General features: G+C 43.5%; 1 protein-coding gene across 1 annotated transcript; it reads left to right on the plus strand.

Annotated features, from left to right (window-relative positions):
- The first annotated feature begins 1,548 nt into the window (after window positions 1–1,548).
- Window positions 1,549–21,973, plus strand: LOC310874326 (zinc finger CCHC domain-containing protein 24-like). Its single transcript, XM_083787091.1, has 4 exons — window positions 1,549–2,063; window positions 5,330–5,527; window positions 19,039–19,203; window positions 20,637–21,973. Exons 1-4 carry the CDS (start codon window positions 1,845–1,847, stop codon window positions 20,748–20,750), a joined length of 696 nt encoding a protein of 231 aa, XP_083643217.1. The 5' UTR covers window positions 1,549–1,844; the 3' UTR covers window positions 20,751–21,973.
- The last annotated feature ends 98 nt before the right edge of the window (window positions 21,974–22,071 follow it).

Raw genomic sequence — 22,071 nt, forward strand, 5'->3', positions numbered from 1 at the left:
TATGTATGTTGTTGTCCTCTTTCAGCCAATAAGGGACCACCATTCTTGGTGACGTAACTGTACGTTTCAAGGTTGATATAAGGTCAATAACGGGTCTAAAGGATTTAGAACAGTTGTATTACACATTAGTTAGTAGCACTCAAAGTAGAGAGGATTTAGCCTATATCCTATAAGGGTGATGCTAGTGGTGAGTGCACAAGTCGCTCTGCTTGCACAAGTATATAAATGGCCATACTTGTACATGGCCCTTGTGTGCAAGGCTCAAGTTGGCAGCTCGACAGAGTGCATTTCTAGTTATATTTTGTAGACAACCATGGTTAAAATGCATTTCTGTTTATTTAGTATTTTGATGGCCTGATATGTAGGCCTATTTATTATTTTATTATAATAAGGCTCGGTTTACGTTTTATTATATATGTTTGATTTACATTTGATATGAAGTAGGCTATTTGTTTTGGAATATATTTTATTTTCTATTTTACAGATATTGTTGGTCTCCTTTGTTTTTGCCAAATTCACTGTATGACACTTGGGGGAAATAAATCATGTTAAATTCTGCATAACTGCGTTGCCTTGTCATCCTGCCTTAATGATGTATTGTATATGGTCGAACTATTAAGGGCACAAAAGGTCACACGGTCACACCCAGCCGAGACAGCTGGGGTGTGACACGTACACACATAGTAGTATAGAAGTAGGCCTATAGCAGGCTATAGCCTGAGAAAACAGAAAATTTAGGAATCAATTTAGAGAGACACACACACACACACACACACACACACACACACACACACACACACACACACACACACACACACACACACACACACACACACACACACACACACACACACACACACACACACACACACACACACACACACACACACACACACACACACACACACACACACACACACACACACACACACGTGACACGACCATACGCAGCGACAATCTACACAGAATATAATTGGTAATTACTCACTATAAACACTAGATGGCAGCAAACTTTAGACGATTGATACCATATGACTGATTGATAGCCTACCATAATTTTCTTACTGTTTTTATGATCAAAAGGTGGGCACTATGTTTATTGAACAAGATTATTTATCACCATGAAACATTAACAAATATTGATTTTTGTGCACATTATACCTACCCTAACCCTTTAATTTGATAAGGAACACCAATTTTGTCTACAAATGGAACCAAATTGACATTTGCATTTGTGTACACTCTCAGAGTTAGAGACCAGGGTCCATTGTTTCAAACTATTATTAACAGTTTTGCCTACTTTAGCTTAAGGGCAGGCAGTATAGCCGCCCTACCCCATCAAGACAATATGAGTCAATGACCCATTGACCCCTTTGGAAGTTGGGGTCCCATGACTCCCCGGGCCCCACTTTGAGAATCACTGGGCTACAGGGCTAGTATATAGGAACCATATTGCCCCCCTGCTGGACCTCCTATTATATGTGTGACTGTGACGTAATAATCGGGACCGGGAGAATATGCAATATGCGAGCAGCGTTCATCCTGCGATCATCAGCCTGGCTGGAGCGCACAGAATTTGGGACTGGCACCGCACATACATTCTGCCCTGTCATGCTTTCACTGCGCTGCCTCCGTGATCGTAACCCAGGGACCACCGGGACGGGGGTCCCGTACGCAGAGCATCTGAAGCGAATGCATTGAAAAAGGATCAATAATCCTACGGATCGCAAGAAAGAAGTGGAATGATTGAGTGAAATCGACTATTCAGAAATACAGCTGTTCTGACGGAGCAGCGCAGAAGCATTATTTCTTTCTTTCTTGCACAACAACCAAAAAAGGCCAATATGATGTCGGGTCCCACGTCTGTGTACCACCAGCCCGCACACCAGCTGTTGAACTGGGTCTACATGTCCCTGCAAGACACTCAGAGTACCAACGCTTTTGACGCGTTCAGAACCGAGTCCACTTCTTCCTCCTCTGCACCGGACCTGAACAACGCCAAGCGCCAAGCGGTCGAGCTGAGCTCCAACTATCTCAACAACTTCCTACAGCTGAGGAGTGAGGTACTAGAACTTGTGTGTAATGTGTATATGTGTATGTTTGTTCTTGTTGTAAAGCAAACGTTAAAACCTTAGTGGTCATCAAACAACGAAGAGTGTAAAAACTCTCACAGTTACAAATGGACCAATTATATTACCACAATGTCAATATTTTACTGTGTAGTATAGTCTAGTTTATAAAGGTTTTCATATCAATTCAAAAGCTTATACAATAAAAAACAGTTGAAAATGGGGAAAGTATATACAGTTGGAGAGTAAACAGAGCTATTTCACATTTCATGTAACATGAGATTTAGCCTCTCAGACCCACTTTATAGAATATTTTTTGGCATTGGATAAGATTTTGTCCACAATTTGCATGCTGTCTTGATGTTGGTACCATTATAGGAACAACAGCCAAAAGTTAACTTAAGTAGGCCTAATGCAGATGATTAACAATAATTTAATCTATAAGGGTCCATTTGGTTATATCAACTCTCCATCATTTAGCTGGGGACCACCTGGAACCCCCCCCCCCCCCCCCCCCCCAAGGACCACTGGTTGAAAACCACTGGTGTAGTCTACTCTATTGCATGGTGACTGACTGAGTGATGTCTTTCAATATTAAAGGCTTTCCCGTGGATATATTAATATGAATTATTATTATTTATTACACGTTAACATTTCATGTTGCAGGTTTTTTTCTGCTGCCCATAGGTCAGCTGAAAACCTCTCGCTCTGCATTCCTCCATTGGAGTTGCACTGCAGTGACAGAGTGAAGCCCTTTAGCATATGAATATGTTTTTTGTACCCAGGCTGTATACTGCCCGTGTGTATTCACACTGTGTCAGTAGTCTGCTGCTGAGGAGGGAGGTATGGCAGGTTGGGAGAGAGAGAGAGAGAGAGAGAGAGAGACACACACACACAGAGAGAGAGAGAGAGAGAGAGGCCTCTGGCAGGGTATTAACCCATTTTGACCTGAGATCAGATTCTCGATTCTTCGATTTTTCAAAAATAGCAGACCAACAAGCTCGTAGCGCGCGGCGCGCTATGAGCTTGTGGATCTGCTATTTTTCAATAGCTAAAGCATAACATAATGATAACACCAAAAGGGGTTCCCGCCCAAAATGGGTTGTAAAACGCACAGTGGTGTAAAGTAACTAACGAAGTACATTTACAAGTAGGCCTACTGTACTGTAAAATGTCAAATAACTAAATACATTTACTTTAGTACTGTACTTAAGTACAATTTTGAGGAATTTTTACTTGAGTATTTCCAATTTCCAGTACTTCTAGCCCACTATACATCTCAGATCCAGATATTGTACTTTTACTCCACTACATTTATTTGATAACTTTAGTTTATAGTTACTTTAAGTTTGAATGGTGTTACAAAACATACATTAAAACCACTTCAGCCCTATATTTTGGCCATTTGAAAATAGCCGATTTACAAGCTCACAATGTGAGCATCGTGAGCTTGTAGCTCTGCTATTTTCAAAAGATTATTTTTTTATACATTTTGAACTTGTGAAATGGGACATTCTGCATAACGAGTATAGCTACTTTATAATTCTGCACAATGAGTATTTTGATACCAATACTTTGGTACTTTTACTCAAGTAAACTTTGATTACCCTACTTTTACTTGTAACAGAGAAGTTCTATTTAGCAGTATTGATACTTTCACTTAAGTAACAAATGTACTTTTTCCATCATCACTGGATGTAAAAGGGTTCACCCAGGTCGACCCCCTTCCTCTCTTGGACAGAGGAGTATGTGCAGCGCTCCCCACATGGAGCCATACTGTATGTACATACAGCAGTGCTTCCCAAACCTTTTCATGTCAAGGACCCACAAAATGTATATGTCAGGGACCCCTTGGTGTGGTTATGTGCAATGAATTATCTTCCCTTTGTATTTAGGGTTTTTCCTGGAGGCTGAAACCTTGAGCAGTCAAACGTTCCAATGAGAAAACTAAGTGATATAGTGACATGACATCACAATATCATTATGTCCGATTGTCATTATTAAATTGATCCTTTTTTTTATCATACAACCACAGCTGTGGGTGCGGCTTCAGTTCAGGTGGATCACCACCCATCACCACCCACCAGGTCATACCAGGCATACTTAATGACCTGGTGGGCGTGTCCACATCAAAACGACATTTTAACAAATACTGTACACCTTTTAGGAAAACTAAATCTTCCTCCTTATAATAATACCCCATGATCATGTTTTAGGGTGGGAAAAAAATCACGGCACTTCATCTTTAACCTTGATTTACCGAGTTACAGAAAAAAGCATTAGTTGGCGGTGGCATTTTGCAATCCAGAGTTGTATGGTTGTTTGAACTCTTTCATCTGTGCCTGGTTGGTGTTTAGTCGACGGTTTATTAATCGAGGGAAGCGCGTGACCTGATTATAGCAGACTGATGTCTAAGACAAAACATCAGCCTCGGCAACGGACATCACATCACTCTGTTATCCAATTGCAATACAATTCCCTTTCTGTGATGACTTGAGAGTAGCTACACTGTGTAGCCTGGTTCTTCTTCACGCTTTCTCTCTGGTACCACAGAACCCACATATCCTCAAGAGAAACAAACAATGGCGCTGATTGTTATCATCCCCAACTCCCAACAGGACCAGTTGGAGAGAGAGAGAAAACCCCCCCCCCCCGCACGACAAGGGCATTTTGTTCTGTTAAGGAAATGGACACTATAAGCTTGTAGAGTAAATGTGGCGCATCTGCGGAAATGAAATAACGTCTACTACTGTCTGTCCTCTGTACAGTGGAGAAGAGGACTGCTGGCTCATGACAGTGAAACAATCAGTGTGATGGACTGATAGGGGAATGGCCTTGTCGAAAACTGCTCTTTCATGCAATGTTGCAGATGTGTGGTCCCATGTTTCTGCAGAGATATACAGGGGAATGCTGGAATTTCTCCTCGGTTTTCTTATTTCCTTCTGAAGTTACACTTGTAGCCTACTAGAATGCCAAGCGTCCGTGTTATTATTTCTCCGTGAATATCGTGTGTCTGAGTGAGACACGGACAGGCGAAAATGGCACTTCCGCATAATCCGCATACTCTGCATACTCTGCACACATATGATTTGGCCACCCAAACTGCACGAAGCTGTGCGCGGCTGCGTGCACAATAGATAGATAGATAGAAGACACATTCACACCACTTTGTTATTAATCTGAGTTCCCATAAGTTTTATTTTTCGCCACTCTTTGTTATCAGTGATATATATTCTATATTTTCTTCCTTTCTTTGACAGGCCCTGAACAATTTCTATAAGGGGTCCTCGCCGTACGGGTCCCTCAACAATATCGTGGAGGGCCTCAGCTCGTTGACGGACCATTTCTCCGACCTCTCCATATCCCCAGAGTCGCGCAAGTCCAACAAACGGCCGCCACCCAACTACCTGTGCCACCTTTGTTTCAACAAAGGCCACTACATCAAAGACTGCCCTCAGGTGAGATGTTCACGATATGGATTCTGACACTTTATCTGTACTGCCACACTGTCAAAAGAGCTGCGGACGTCCTCGGCTGCGGACAGCCGAAAAAACGGGTTTTTAGACAGCTGGTGGATGGAATAAAAGCTCCACTTCCGCGACTTGCGCGACGGCTTGCGGACGACCGCGGACGACTTGCGTTGAGGAGAGCGCAAGTCGTCCGCGGAGGTGGAGCTTAATTCCCATCCACCAGCTGTCTAAAAACAGCTGCGCACACGCCGTCACAGCTCAGGTGTGGAAACCCGGTATGTCTCTTTCACGCACGCACGCACGCACGCACGCACGCACGCATGCACACACACACACACACACACACACGCAATTCCGTACATACACTACTAGAAAGAAACCCAAATCTGTACATATTACACTATTACTGTTTTGACCGCGACGGAGGCGTGGCTTTCACTAGTAGTGTATGTACAGACTTGCCAATCCGTGTTATGTCATCGTGTTTGGGTGAGACCGGGTTGCACACACACACGCGCACACACAGTGGCTTACTTTGAAACAGGTGTGTCATGTATCATGGGAGCTGTATATCAATTTAATGTATTGAAGAACGGCTGAAGTGCTGCATTCTAACAGGATTGAAAGATTCAACTTCCCTCATCATTGCGAGATTTTGCTCATCTGTGTTTCATTTGAATTTATTGAACATACTGTAAATAATCACATTTACCAATCAGCAAATCCGAATCTGAGATGTTGGCAGGCTTCTTTCAAAATGCTAAAGTGATTCGACAGCACATTATTGTATATGCACATATTTGAGTTAGTTGTGCCACCACAGGTTGGTAATGAAGAGCAGATGCTAGATTGGATCTGTATTCTGTAAGCCAGCGTTAATGAAAGACGATAGGCTTTTCTGTGGACCTAAGCAAAAAGCTCCACTCTGAATGGGCCTGAAATATTACCACAACCTTTAGTGCACCTGGAGTTGCCTATTGATACATTTTCAAAAGGAAATACCTGACATTTGTCAGATGTAATGAAAATGGATCAAATGATTGATGGGCAGGATGTAAGAGGTATGCAGTGTTAGAAAAAACTTCACGTTGAAGTCCAGTTTCAACTCAAACAGGTACGTAAAAAGGTAAAATTCTGTATGCACTGTTAAAGTGTAATGGTTTCATTTTGTGAGCCAAATGCAAAACAGATTACTTAATTTGATCTTCTCATGTGTGGCAATTAAATATCTACTGTATCTGAAAATACAGAGTACCTTCCATATATTATTATAATCGAAAGAATATATTCTCAGAACATCAAACGATCATTTAACAAAAAAGTCAGTGGTGGAACCTCAAAATTATTATGTATTTGGCCTCCGACACCCATCTGAAAATATGTTGTTCCAGGGACCCCCAGAAGCAAAGATTTTAGTTAGAAATGTTGGCTATGAAATAATATATATTCAAAGATTTACGCCACATTGAAGATCTTTCAAAAATAGCAGATCTACAAGCTACATAGCGTGGCACTCGGTCACTTACACTACCTTAATTTGTCTGTGTACTACGACACACACCGGCCTGTGGAATGCCCGTAACAGGCCTCCATACATAGCTGAGTGGATTGGATCGGAGCAGCGAGGGATAGGAATCAGAGAATGTCATGGCTCAGTAAGAATGGAGAAGAAACACACAGGAAATGGGTCTCCTCTCCGCTTTCACAACCTCTCAGCCCGAGTCACTGAACTCTGAAAGTCTGTCTCTTTTATAAGACAACGTAGTGGGAATCTATGGCAAGTTGTTCTCAAACATTTCAGAGAGGGATCCCCAAATTGATGCGTATATTTATTATGTCCGCGGACCCACATCTGAAATATTTCGTGCCAGGGAGTCAGGGACTCCCATAAGAGAAGATTTGTGTAACCCCCTCCCACTCGCTCCATTCCATTTGAAAATAAATTCAGCGTTTTTTAAATAGCCGATCTACAAGGTTGAAACGTGTTTGTAGCACATTCCCAAATTCTGAGGAGAACTTTAGCCAAAAATCAAAGAGGTTTGATTGGTGTAGACTAGAGGGAGAGAAGAAGTACAGACTAAGTATTGACAGTGGTTAATTGTCAGAATATCTAAATACACATTAACGTGAATCCAACACAACGCTTGACAGTCAGTGCTGTCAAACAAGTATTAGCTTCATCTCTCTCTCAGCTAAGGGGTCTTTGGCCCGAAAAACGTTGAAGACCCGTGGCTTGGGCTATAGTACTCTGAGATATTTACGATTCCCTTCACAGCCCCGCCCATTTAAATGTGCAAAATCTGGAAGCCATCTCTGCTGGCTTGATGTTCCCCTTTGCTCTCTCTCTCTCTGTTGTAAGGAGGATGATGTCAGACGTTTATCATGTGTTGCTGAGCTTCCAACCCAAAGCAGTGATTAAAGAGCCGCCCTCGCGACAAAGAAGCCCTCAGTTGAAGCTCAGCCGAGTATCCCGTAGTAGCTAATGAACACACTGCTTGTTGTGGCTGTCGGGTGGAATCTGTGGCATTTTGTAGTGTGTTCAAGTCAACTGTCGTACAGTATGTACAGTATAGATTGCTTTAATGTCTGTTGTTGACAGACAGTCTGTGGCACAAGAGTAAGACACAGGTGCACGAAGTGGACATTTAAAATGACAAAATAAGACATCACTCTCTTCAATATCAGTCCCCAATCAGCTGTTTATGTGTCACCTGATGGCTGTTTATTAATATTTACCCAATCATTCTGCATATTGTAATAAACATGTCACCGGTCCAGCCTGTTACACCCCCTAGCCCCAAGGTCGTAACATTCCAGTGACCCTTTACCAATTAAGCTTCTGAACCCAGTGACTGTAAAAGTGAATAACACAAGTGACAATGTGCTGACAGTGAATGGCTGCATGATGGGGAAGGGCTTCTTGGGCTAAATAAGGAGCGCATTGTTTCTGCAGAGGGGCCGGGCAGGCGAACCAAAGGTCAGGAAGTCAGTCGGGCTGTATTGTTGGCTGTGCACTGCGGACGCAGGCCGCAGTCATGCAGTCATCCCTAGGGGGTCTAAACTAAGTACTGCACCCCATGTCTCAGCCGACCGTCCCTCTGCCAGAGAGCCAACTGGTCCCTCTTGCAAAGAGGCAGTGGTCAGATACACAAAGATGTCCAGAGCATCATGGTTTTGGGAGTCACTCACAGGCACAGCTGAGGCCACGGTGTGTCATTATTTAGGGTTTAATAATGTTTGAATGGAGGGTAGATGACATTATTTATTTTCTTTTTTATATATTTTTTGTCCCACGATTTTGTAACCCATTTTTCACCCCTGTGTCAATCATCTAATGTGATCCTGGGCTCTACACACCCTCCACCAACCTAGTCCCCTATATATGGGGGACATGGGGAGAGCAACGGACTTGAACTCATGCTTCCTTCATGCCTGAGTGTCCAAGTTGCTCCTTTACACCTGCGTGGAAGGAACACGTTATTCCAACCAGTTCCTTTCCCCTCCATCAGGCGACCAGGATTACTGCATGTTTTTTGTGAGGGTACCTACCCTAGGGAACACGGGGAGAACATGCAAACTCCACACAGAAAGGCCCTTTCGCCAACCCCACCTTCGGGTATGGGCACTGATGACGCAGAGGAGGAAACACGCCGCCAGCACCCACAGCGCCCTGAGCGGGAATCGAACCCAGGACCTTCTAGCTGTGAGGTGACAGCACTACCAACTGTGCCACCGTGCCCCCTAGATGACAGGTTTGATGAATGACTTCAGACAGAGAATCCTTCGGTGATTGAGAGAGGGTCTAGTCCGTGCTGCTTTGAAGTTTGAAGTCCTCTCGTTTCTCACCGCGGTTCACGTTTTTTGTCAAATGATATAAGATATTGGCAAAATTGTGAAAATAGCCGACCTACAAGCTCACAACAACGCCACGCAGTGCGAGACGTTGTGAGAACTAACTAGAACTAAATAAACTAAACTAAATTGAATGCCTCAACTCCTTGTCAGGATGGGAGGGGGGGGAGTTCAAATAATATGATTATTTTGGGGGAAGCACGGCTTGAAAACCACTGGTGTAGAAGAGAGCGATACAAGTGGAGTGGTGCGACTGCCTTGTGACTCTCGACGCTGCGTGGCCCATAGAGATTGCTTTGGTCCTTTTGTGTTTGCTGTTGATAAAACATTGTTATCTCTGCCCTGACTCCTGAGCACGGTCTCTGTTGCTCTTGGCTGGGGAGTCTGCTGAGGATGGAGCAGGAGGATGAACGAGATAGAGAGAGAGAGCGAGAGAGAGAGAGAGGGAGAGGGAACATTGGAATGTGGGCTAGATCAGTGGTTCCCAAAGTGGGGTCCGGGGTCCCCCAGGGGTCCCCTTCAGGGAGTTCCAGGGGGTCCCCCAGCTATGATGGATAGTTAAGAACCAAATGGACTCATGGATATGTAACTCTGAGATTGTACAAATCTGTATTTGTACACTCTCCGAGTTAAACTAACAGTGATTTTACAATATAAATTGGGGGTCCCAGAGATAGAAATGCCATCAAATGGGGGTCCGTAGCCTATTGCATGTCAAACTGGGGATCCTTGAAACAGGTTGAGAATCTTAGGGGGGTCCTTGGCATATCTTTTCAAATGGGGGTCCGTGGGCTGATTAGTGTCAATTTGGGGGTCCTTGACATGAGAAAGTGTGGGAACCACTGGGCTAGATACTATAGACTCCCTCCCAAGGCCCATTCTTTATTCTGCATTTGGGCTACGGACCACAGGGGTTTACTTGTTGCTGGTGGGTGAGCTACAGACCACAGGGGTTTAGTTGTTGCTGGTGGGTGAGCTACAGACCACATGTAGGGGTTTAGTTGTTGCTGGTGGGTGAGCTACAGACCACAGGGGTTTAGTTGTTGCTGGTGGGTGAGCTACAGACCACAGGGGTTTAGTTGTTGCTGGTGGGTGAGCTACAGACCACAGGGGTTAGTTGTTGCTGGTGGGTGGGGGACAGTCACATTTCTGCATTCAATGCAGGAATGCTGTGGCCTACATAAAATTGTACCTGTGTGTGTTGTCTATAATCTATACATCAGGCTGCATTTCATACGGGCAGATACAAAGATACAGACAGTGCACCATTCATTTTCAATGGAAGTCAGCGACATGTGGATACTGTTATGACCTGGCTCTTGGGCCATAACAAAGGAGGAAGACACACGGCTGTTTAAAAGTGCACAAAACAATATTTATTTACCATATAAACAATTATGAATCAAACAATACTAAAGTACTAAGGTGGAGTGTGTTAATCAGTAGATCAAGTGAAGTAGTGTGAGGCCCCTTTTCCACTATGGGGTGGAACCAGAACCAGAACCAGAACTTTCCAGGACCCAGAACTACCAAGAACCATGTGTAGTTCCAGAACCAAGTTCTGCTTCCGTTTCCATATAACCAGAACCCAGAACCTGTTAAGTCTGCCCCCCCCCCCCCCTATTCCCCCACTGCTGAGTAGCTCGGCCGGCAGGGCCCCCTCCCCCTTGGCACGGCCGGGGGGGTCCCGTAATACAGAGATATTCATGTTTAAATAATGACTGGTTATTATTCAACAGTGGTGGAAAGTAGCTGTATATAGTATTCTACTTAAATACATTTCGGCCATTTGAAAATAGACAAACTACAAGCTCGATGAGACACGTGAGCTTGTAGATTGTCTATTTTCAAATTTATTTGCTTTATTGTACTTTTTTAAACCAATAATATGAACATATTTTTATATGCCACAGCTGTGGCAGCCACATGCCACAGCTGTCACATATATTTCCTATACATAATAGATATACTGTATATGCACATACTGTAGTTTATATGAACATGGATATATGCAGCAATCATTATATAGGCTATATTTGCCGATATGGATTTCCTTTCCATGTGGGGAGTGGGACAACAGTAAAACACCCGTTTTAAATGCATTCGACCAGTTGTTCTCCAACCTTTAGCCTACCTGTCTACAATATATTTGCTTAAACTGCAAGAGAAAAATATATCTCATATAGGCTATAGCTCATATGATGATAAATGATAACCCACCTTTTGAATATAGCATTTAACATTGTGTGGGTTGCAATTATAGTGCCTCTTGAGCAGATTGAGCAAATTGTGCCATAACATCCAGTCCAGTTGTAATGTCAATATCAAGAAATGTGCAAATACAAATCATTTAACCGTTGTGCTAGTTGAATTTAATTCTTCCAATGTGTAGTATTGTGTACAGCACATTTCTAGTAATGATATGCCTAATGCATTGCCCTGAAAAAGAAAGACAATTCTGTTCTGGCAATTTAGAATAGATTATATCGCTCTCGCGCGCGAGCACACGCACGCAAACACATACACGCACGCAAACACATACACACACACACACACGCACACGCACACACACACATCTGCAGTTAGCCTAGCTGTTAGCTGTAGTGTAGAACAACAACTGCAAGCAAACAACTCGTCGCGACAGCTTTATGGCTCTCTCTCTCTCTCCCTCACGCACACACAAGCTCTGTCTCTCCCTCTCTCGTGGCCATAGTGTTTCTGTGTGCTTTTCCAGGTTATTTTTATGTGTGTCCGCTGTCGCTGTGTCGCACTTAGGAGTTTAAAATGTGCGCTGTTGTGTTGTGTGCGCTTCTCCTCGCTCCGGTCTCCTCAGTGCTCAGAGTGCTGTCACCTCAGCTCGACCAATCGAGAGCAGCAGCGCTGCTGGCCCCGCCCATAGGTTCCCAGAACTCAGCGTTAGTACTACCTCAAAAGCAGGGCCGAAAAAAGGTTCTGAGAACCTGGTCTGAAACCGTGCCGTACCGCGCTGTGCGCTGTGGAAACAAACCCAGAACTAAAAAAAATAGGTTCAGGTTCTGGATAGTTCTGGTTCCACCCCATAGTGGAAAAGGGGCCTAAGTGAGTGGATGTGTGGTGAGTGTAGTGTGGGGTGTTCAAATCAAATCAAACTTTATTTGTATAGCACCTTTACAACAGCCAGCTGACCAAAGTGCTGAACAGAGTAAAACAAGACAGTAGAGCATAGCAATATAAAACAATGAAAAGAGACAAAATATAAAACAGAGCATACAATAGCACAGAGCAGGAAATCAATATACAGGTAAATCAGGTGCAGTTAAAGGCGAGGGAGAACAGATGAGTGTTGAGGAGGGATTTAAATGAATGGCTGTGCAAACACATGCTGCTGCTCTCATGGAAGGAGAGAGAGAGTGAGGCCGGCCAACTCCCAACCCTTTATAGAGCACACTGGGAACACTGGCCAGGTGCTCCCAATGCACTGATTGGCAATTCCTCAGGACCTGTGAGAAACAAAGACCTAGGCCTACAGGAATACACACAGGCCCTAGTAGGCCAACTGCAGGGGCTGTGACAATACAAAGATGCCTCTGACGTTTGTAGCTGCTGCAAAATCTACAACAGCTACAAAAAACAGTTGAGCCGGTTTCAACTTCAGCTACAAAGATACAAAACTACAAATACGCTGTCACTGTGTGTAGCTTTACATCTTTGTATCTTCTGCCAGTGTGAACGCAGCATTATAGCCTATACGGTGGGGGTGGCGCCATGCGTAGAGCCAATCAGTTTCACCAATCTTCTCCATTTGGGTCGGTCCAGTGCTAGGGGCTCGGCTTCAGTCAGCGACAGGCCCAGTTGGTGTAAGTCCCTGGTGTGTGTGTGTGTGGGGGGGGGGGGGCGTTTCCAGCCAGCAGATTTTGGGTCAAAGTGGAGGATAGTGTGAGTGGGGTGTTCAGGGGGGAGTCTTTTGGCATGGCCATACCAGCGCATCCGTCGCTGTGCTGCCAGTTGGGACGTGGGGGGCCGTTGGGTACGTTCCCGCAGCGTTTCCATTGTGGTCCTAACAAACATTTTAAACATTTTTGAGTGGCCAAAATAATGCCGCCGGGTTGTAAGTTGAAAAGAACATAACATAACGCTGAAGAAGAAGACGAAGAAAAGAAGGAAACATCCACACTGCCTATATCTCTGTGCGTGTCAGTCTGGGCATTGCTCTGGTGTTTTCCTCTCAGTAACACCTATATCTCTGTGCGTGTCAGTCTGGGCATTGCTCTGGTGTTTTCCTCTCAGTAACACCTATATCTCTGTGCGTGTCAGTCTGGGCATTGCTCTGGTGTTGTCCTCTCAGTAACACCTATATCTCTGTGCGTGTCAGTCTGGGCATTGCTCTGGTGTTTTCCTCTCAGTAACAGCTGGGCTCTGCTTGTGTGACGTCGAGGGTCCCATGCATCCAGATGAGACACGGCCAGGGAGAGAGAGAGAGAGAGGGCTTTGGGTTTGTTAGTGTGGTAGTAATTGACCGCACGGTATCCAATGGGTTCGCTGTTCTCATGGTCTTCAGGATGGATTGATGTCCCGCGGGAGTGGAGGGAGAGAGGGGAATGGTGAAAGACAGAGAGAGAGAGAGAGAGAGAGTGTGACGTGTGTGTGTGTGTGTGTGTGTGTGTGTGTGTGTGCGCGAGCGCTCGCGCGCACATATGTGCGAGAGAGAGGGGTGTGTGTATGTGAGGGGGGGCTTCCAGGCTTTGGAGAACCCCATTGTTTATCCTGATGGTTTCCAGATGATGGCAGAGGGAGGTGGCTAGCCTCCCGGGCCCTCTCACACACAAGCAACAAGGATCCCAGACCCAAAGATCCATTCCTGGCACAGATTTTTACCTTATTGCCACAAGGAGATCCCATTTGACCCGGAGAGTGTCTTGTGATAATAGACTAGACTAGAGGGAGTGTGGAGAGAGACTAACCTGGAAATGCACTTGATGGAACACGTGTTGTCATAAATTCAACAAAGTGTGACGCAACGTACATCTTGATCCTAAACCGTTTCACATATGTTGCGGTTTCTACATACAAAGATCTGTGATAGAAGATGGAATAATAATAAAAAATATGCTGAAGGGGGGAGGGGAACATATGGACTCGGCAGCAAGTCATGAAATAATCAAGCCTTCTCAAATAACATTTACATACTATATTAAAAACAGATCCTCTCTGAGATGACGACACACCGTCCTTAAAGGAGTTGCGCAAAAGCTTCGCAAGGCATTACTGTTGATTGGCAGATGTTTTGTATCATTATGCCAATAAAGCTCCCTTGGGTTGAATTGATAAGTCCCGGAAATGGCGCGCTGTGATTGGCTAGTATAGTCACTTGACGCAATGTGACTTCCGCTTGACCTTCTGCCTTCGTTCCTAGCTTCGTTGGAGACACATCGCTCCAATGAACTTCAGCGACCAATGAGGCATCCTTTTTTGAGAGGCGCTTTGAGGGTGTCCAGCTTTGAGGGAACACAAACATTAAATGCCATGCCATTGACAATGAATGGCCAGGTTTGACACATAGTGTGACATGCCACACCTGTGGCCCATCAACCATCAGTCCCAATCATTATCACCATTCAGGTGACATTGACAAATGTACAAGTCTCAATGTATATATATATATGCATTGCATTAGATACATACATGATACATTCATATTTATCCCAACATTTTAAATGTAAGCAAAACAAACAGGGACAACAAAATACCTTATGCCCTGCCCACTAACCTCCCACAGTGCCACACTGTGGCAGAAGCAGCACAGCTACAGACCACTAATCACTCCAGCCTAAACCTTTTCATGTCAAGGACCCCCAAATTGATTCTCAATCCGTTTAATTTCAAGGACCCCCAGTTTTTACATGGATATTAGTCTACAGACCCCCATTTAATGGCATTTCTATCTCTGGGACCCCAATTTATATTGTAAAATCATTGTTAATTTAACTCTCTTGTATACTCTTAGAGTTACAGACCCATAAGGGTCCATTTAGTTACAAACTATCATTTAGCTGGGGACCCCCTGGAACTCCCTCAAGAACCCCTGGGGGTCCCTGGACCCCACTTTGGGAACCACTGGTGTACAGTGGTATAATGCAGTAGCCTGGGCAACATTCCTTTTCAGGTTCATGATCCGGTCGGGAGCGGATGATATCACTACGTCATGTTGTAGTATTGTTTTGTAGTCATCAATCTCCTGGAATCTTTCTTTTCCCTCAAACCGATTTTTCGTAGCTGCAGGCTACGAGAGCTTTTATTGTTATTCTTCCGGTTTAAGGGAAAAGGAAGTATACCGGATGACTACAAAACAACATGACGTAGCAATATCATCCGCTCCAGACTGGTTCACACGGCAATTTTGTAAGAGGCTTTCCTCAGAGGTGTGGGTGTGTGCTGGGGACCCCCTGGAACCCCACGAAGGACCCATGGGGGTCCCCGTACCCCACTTTGCGAACCACTGGTATAAGGAATCCTATCCACACTTTTCCTGGGCTGTGTGTGCTCCAGTTCCTGTCGATTTGATCCAATGAAAGCCAATGAAACTGGTCAGATGACCAATGACATCCAATGAAATCAACAGGAACTGGAGCACACACAGCCCAGGAAAAGTGTGGATACAGACCCTAATCTGAGGAAAACATCCAATGAATTGCGACGCCACGCATTGCGAACTTGACCTGAGACCAGATACTACAAAATGTCATCTAAATCCTGATCGTTTTCAGAAAAAGCTATGTTCAGTGGTGCTCAAAGCATTTCATGTCAATGACCCCCAAAATTATATGTAATTTTATTATGCCAATAATAAAATTAGAAAATATGTTGTTCTGGGACCCCCCAGAAGCAAAGATTTTAGTTAAAAACGTTTGGTGTGAAAGATTTCCACACGTTATCATGATTTTCAAAGATAGCAGCTATGCGGTTGTATATCTGCTATTTTTCAACATCTGAAGTTTAAAATAACCCTTGTCTCCCTTTTGACTGATACCTGTCCATTCAAACTCTAGACGGGCCTCCCCCTAAGTTATTAGTGCAGCCTCGCCGGGCAGCCGGCGAAAACTAGTGTTCTCAACAGGCCCGGAAATGATGATCTTACCCCCCATGCCAAAGCACCAGTGCTCACCAGCAGTCTGCCGTCACCCAGGCGGATATGTTGATCTGACCCCCCATTCCAATGTGCCAGCGCTTGCCCAGCAGTCTGCTGTCACCCAGGCAGATGCGTGCACGAAGTACTGTATATGTCTCTGATGTCTTGCTACAGTGGGCAGACTGTAATGAAGTGTAGCTCAGTCTCTACCTGGTGTGTGTGTGTGTGTGTGTGTGTGTGTGTGTGTGTGTGTGTGTCACAGCACAGAATGTGATGTATGATGATAAGAATGCCCCTCACTTCACACAATGTGTGTTTCGTATTCCCTTCCAATGCATGGCTTTGAAGATGGCAGCCAAGTCTATGGACTTTTAATGTTTGTATAGCACTAAATGATGTGGCCGATATACAGACACGGGACAGACGTGAAACACATGTTTTGTGTATGACTGATCAAACACTCTGTAGCAAATGCTTACTATCAGAATATGACTGTAAGTTAACTAAAGAAATCACACCCGTGTGAAGTGAGGGGCGCTCTTATCATCATCCCATTCCGGCCAATCAGAATTTGCGTCCTCACCCTCGCCTTCAATGTTTGTGTTTTTGTATACACATTGACAAACACTCAAAGCTGGTCATGCATTAATTGTCGGATGTGCGCATTCAATGTGTGAGTTGGGACAAACGCTCAAAGCTGGCCATAGGAGGGGCTAGCGCCGCTCAAAATAAAAGTTCTAACCAAAAACACATACAAACACCTACCCTACCTTTAACTCATACTTCATGTACTTCATACATACTAAATCGTACACATATGGTCTCACTGTGATATCATATCAAAACAAGACTCCCATCCAGTTCAGTACAAACCTGGCTCGTCGCCCCAATTATGACATGCCCTACTTTTCAGCCCAAGTTGTATTTAATTGGATGCAGCCTTGTTGGGAATGATTCTTGTTTATGATTGGTTTAGGGATTCTGTCATTGTGTTATACAAGTGCAAGCCGGGGTTCATCTGGGTTTGATTTCCTTCTCGCTCCGAGTTCTCTCCGAGTCCTGATTGGCTGGCCAGGGCCAGCTGGGAGGGATGTCATGACAGAGAGCCTGAGGTATTTTCTCCTGTTAGTTTTCAGATGCCTCTCCCATTGGTTCCTTTCCTCCACAGGCTCGAGGAGGCCTCCTTTATGGTCTCTGGTGAGCACAGCTGGAGGGAGGGGAGCTCTCAATTCTAATGGGAAAGTTGAACCTCTTCTATATATTTTTTGTGTTTATTATAAATAAATAATAATAATACCAGGGATTCTCTACCTTTTTATTATAGTTGTTGTTGTATCTTTTATCTCAGGGAATCTACACCGTAAAATCCTTTGTTAATTTAACTTCCATGTTGTACACTCTTAGCCTGGCTAATAAGCAAGACTCATATCACACTGTCGAATCCACCGGCAGGCTATTTTCTTTTTTGCCAGGCTGCATGATTCGCGTCTGGTTTATTAGCCAGGCAAGTACACTCTCAGAGTTACAGAACCACAAGGGTCCATTGGGTGGTTCCTTCCCAGTCCCAGACATGAACTTTAAGAACCAGTGAATTAAACCCACTATTGCTCCGCTATATTCCAACAACCTTGCCCTTGCCATTAAAGTGTTATTCTGCCGGGGTGGAAAATCCCCATCTACACCCGGCCGTGGTATAGTAAGTTAGAACAGCAACTCAGGCCGATACAAATGTGTGGCGACTCCTCCAGGATTAAAAAGTATACCGGTAATGACACATTTCCCAATGTGGAATATTCCCAACCTTCAAAAAGTAAATTTGTCTGTTTTCCCTCATGCAGTGACAGAACCCCTATATCAGCATCCTATTCCCCACTGCCAAAGTCCTCCCCCTCTGGGCCACCAGCAGACGCCTGCCATCAGTTCCCCTTAGAATCACACTGTGCTTTGAGTTGGCTGCCGGCCAAAGAAAGCCTTGTAGGTCAGTCTCCTACGGTAAAAGGTGACGAGAAGCAAAAGCAGAGCGTTATTCAAAGCCTTTGAGTTTTACACATTGAAACAAAGTTGCCCCATAATATCCTAGTTTGTCGACAGCTTGTAAATGGATGACATTAAGGTGGTAAACATCGTTACCCGATTTGGTGAATGCAAGCATCTGATGTATTCATATTGCTTGATTACTTGGTTGCACCAGTGGTGAAAAGTAACTAAATACATTTACTCAAGCGGTGTTTTTACTTTACTTAAGTATTTCCTTTTTTTTATTTTATAAACTGCTATTTTCAAAAAAGGTTTTTGTACTTTAACTAAATTACAAATTGGAATGCATGTTTTACTTGTAATAGAGTATATCTTTTTTTTAATTGTGGTAATGCTACAACTTTCATTGTCAATGGCATTTAATGTTTGTGTTGCCACAAATTTACGTAAAATTTCAGGCACGTGAATTCCACCACTGGGTTGCACATCGTGTCAAACAAGTATATCAAGTATAAATCAGGCATTACTTTTTTGTTGTTTGAATTCAATTTATTTTGTTCCACAGGCTCGACCAAAGGGTGAAGGTTTGACCCCCTATCAGGGAAAGAAGAGGTGCTTTGGAGAGTACAAATGTCCCAAGTGCAAGAGGAAGTGGATGAGTGGAAACTCCTGGGCCAACATGGGACAGGAATGTATAAAGTGCCACATCAATGTTTACCCTCACAAACAGGTAATTATGATCCATAATCCAATCATTCTAAAAGTTCCAATGTGCTCAAACTCATAATGTTGATAATGTAAGTGCTGGCTCCTCAACCCTAATTTATACCTGAACGTACATTTTCGTGGGGAAATGGATTATGTGGTAGTGGTGTGGAGTGATGGTTGTTTGGTTATTAGAAGGTTCACAGTTCAATCCCCAGCCTCCCCTAGGTTAGTGTCCTTGAGCAAGACACTGAACCCTTGACCCAGAAGGGTCCATTTGGATCCATTTCTACACTCTCAGAGCAGAGGCGTATTTACAATAAGGCGAGGGCAGGCCGTCTGTCCAAGTCTCAATCTCGCCAGTCCTTGAAAACAGTGATAAAAAAGAAAGAGGCAAACTTAGAACAATGGGAGAGCATGTTGCTCCGACTAGCTCGTCCGTTGACTACATTCGCCCCTCGCCCATTCACGGCCCGGGCATGTCCATTACGTGGCACGACCCCTCCCATAGACATGCAAATACAACGCCTTTGTGTTCACACCTTGCTGTCAAAGAACACAAGGGAGATACTGTAACAGCCGTTTAGTCATGTAAGTCATACTACTCATTTTGGGCTCACAGAGCCATTCTGTCTATCATTCTGTCATGCACTTAAGCCACTTTGTATTTATTCTGTAAACTTCGTATTAAAGTAGATACCGGTACTCTTTTATGAGCCGTGTTGTTCTTTCATACATGTTACGGGCAGTAAAACCCCAGGCTAGACTTAAACAATTCGTAACAGATACATTTGACACATTGAATCCCCCACCCACCCGAATGCACATTTATCTGACCAGTCTATGTAATGGTGTCACAAGCCAAAAATAGTGGATAAAAATGGTAAATGATGCATTTATAAAGCGCCCAAAACCGCCCAAATCCAAATCGCTTTGCACTGTGCATTACACTCATCCATTCAGATACTATACTGTACATGTTCATTGTTAACACACCAATGGTAGAGGAAACCATGCAAGGCACCAACTTTAACCTTGTTAAAGAACAATCTGGCCTGGACGGCTCTCTCTCGCCATTTCCTGTCAGTCTACTATCTCTATCAATAAAGGCAGAAAAGGCCCCAAAATAAAAAAGAAGAAAGAATTCAACAAACAAGAATGACTCAGTCATAACTGCCTGGTGCAACAAGCTCTTGTAGCGCCCGTTTTCTTTCGTTTCCAACGATCATTTGTTGGTCACTTTGGTTGTTATGGCTTTCCTCTAGCTCGTTAGCTCATAACATTAGCTTCTGTTGCCACTCGATCCGCATGGGTTTTGCTTCCATAAGGAGGCAGCCAATCATGACTAGGTTGTCACTAAAGTCGTCTTTACGGTCGCCAGTAGTAGTGCGTAGTAGTCCAGGCACTTTTCAAGCACCTGGCAAAAAAAGACTAACAATCTGTGATTTTGCATTTTAGCGACCTCTGGAGAAACCTGATGGGCTGGATGTGTCCGACCAGAGCAAGGAGCATCCTCAACACCTGTGTGAAAAGTGCAAAGTCCTTGGCTACTATTGCCGCCGTGTACAATGACACTAGCTACTCACCAAATGTTTTACTTAGGTAAAAGTATCAATACTGCAATATAGAAATACTCTGTGAAAAGTCTGGAATTCAAATTGTATTAGTTTTGTACTATATTGGCATCAAATATACTTAAAATGTATACAAATCAAATCAACGCATTGTGAGCTTGTTAGATCGGCTATTTTAAAATGGCCAGAATTAAGTGGTTAATGTATGTTTTGTAATAACACAAATCTACAAAGTAACTAGTAACTAAAGTTAGTGGAGTATTGGAAATTGGAAATACTCCAGTAAAAGCACCTAAAAAGCACTGGGTACAAGTGCCTTGTGCCCACAAAGCCTCCCAAAAGCTTAACCAAGAAGAAGACTTGATAAGAACTATCCCCCATAATGTGTGCTTCTTGACAATATGGCACAGTATTAGAAGTTCTCTGTGGTGGAAGGTTTGTACAATACCTCAGCGGAGTCCAATAGTTTTATTTGCTGCGGTCTTTTTTAATGGTTTATGATGATGTAAATAGTTTTTTAAGTCTTAATACTGAACAGTGCATCATATCAACTGTGAATTAAGAAAATGTGGATGTTTTTTTCTCACAGGCAACCCGTTGGACCCAAGGGTTTGGACTGAAATGTCCATTTCCACTATGTATATTACAGAAATAACTTTATAGAAAATACATGATACCATGATATTTGTCTGTATAAAATATGCAACCATTCTTTACTAAAAGGGATAAATTGTGTATTTGTATTATGATCAGTGTTATAGATGGTACCATTTTATATATATATTTGAAAAGCCTTATTATTGTTTTGATTATTATTACGGCATCATGCGAAGGATTCCTATAACCAAGTAACGATTATATTTTTTGTTCCAAAGGTTTTAATAAAATTATTGTAGCACCCTCTTCCCCTCCAAGTGTGTGTGTGGAGGGAGATTATATGTACCTACTTCTAGTTCAAGCAAACACCAAAGTGCTCTTTTCAGAGATATAGCCATGTTTACTGGAACAATACTGCACAACACAGAAAGATAATGGAAGGCTGGATGTGCATGCTTTGATCTTAACGTTTATTTCTTTGTTCTATCAAGTAAACTTCAGATAAAAAGGGTTGGTGTTTGTGTAAAACACCATTTTATGTGCCTTAGTTTGAGTACCCCATGAAATGGAATTAATGATATTATATATTTGAAAATGTTTGTATTAAAAATATATTCAACAATTTCTTGGCTTTTATACGCGTTAGTTTTTTTCTTATGTTCAGTGAATCCCGAGGGGCGGTGTGCAATTATTTAATACAGAAGGATGGTCTTCCTGCTTTC

The sequence above is a fragment of the Protomyctophum parallelum genome, assembly GCF_964188405.1.
Source record: "Protomyctophum parallelum genome assembly, chromosome: 17".
NCBI lineage: Eukaryota > Metazoa > Chordata > Actinopteri > Myctophiformes > Myctophidae > Protomyctophum > Protomyctophum parallelum.

Bases quoted from the DNA above. Each gene is read 5' to 3' on its own strand.
- LOC310874326 (XM_083787091.1), top strand. From the start codon at position 1,845: ATGATGTCGGGTCCCACGTCTGTGTACCACCAGCCCGCACACCAGCTG. The intron at 2,064-5,329 runs GTACTAGAACTT...TTTCTTTGACAG, and splicing joins TCCTACAGCTGAGGAGTGAG to GCCCTGAACAATTTCTATAA. The intron at 5,528-19,038 runs GTGAGATGTTCA...TTTGTTCCACAG, and splicing joins ACATCAAAGACTGCCCTCAG to GCTCGACCAAAGGGTGAAGG.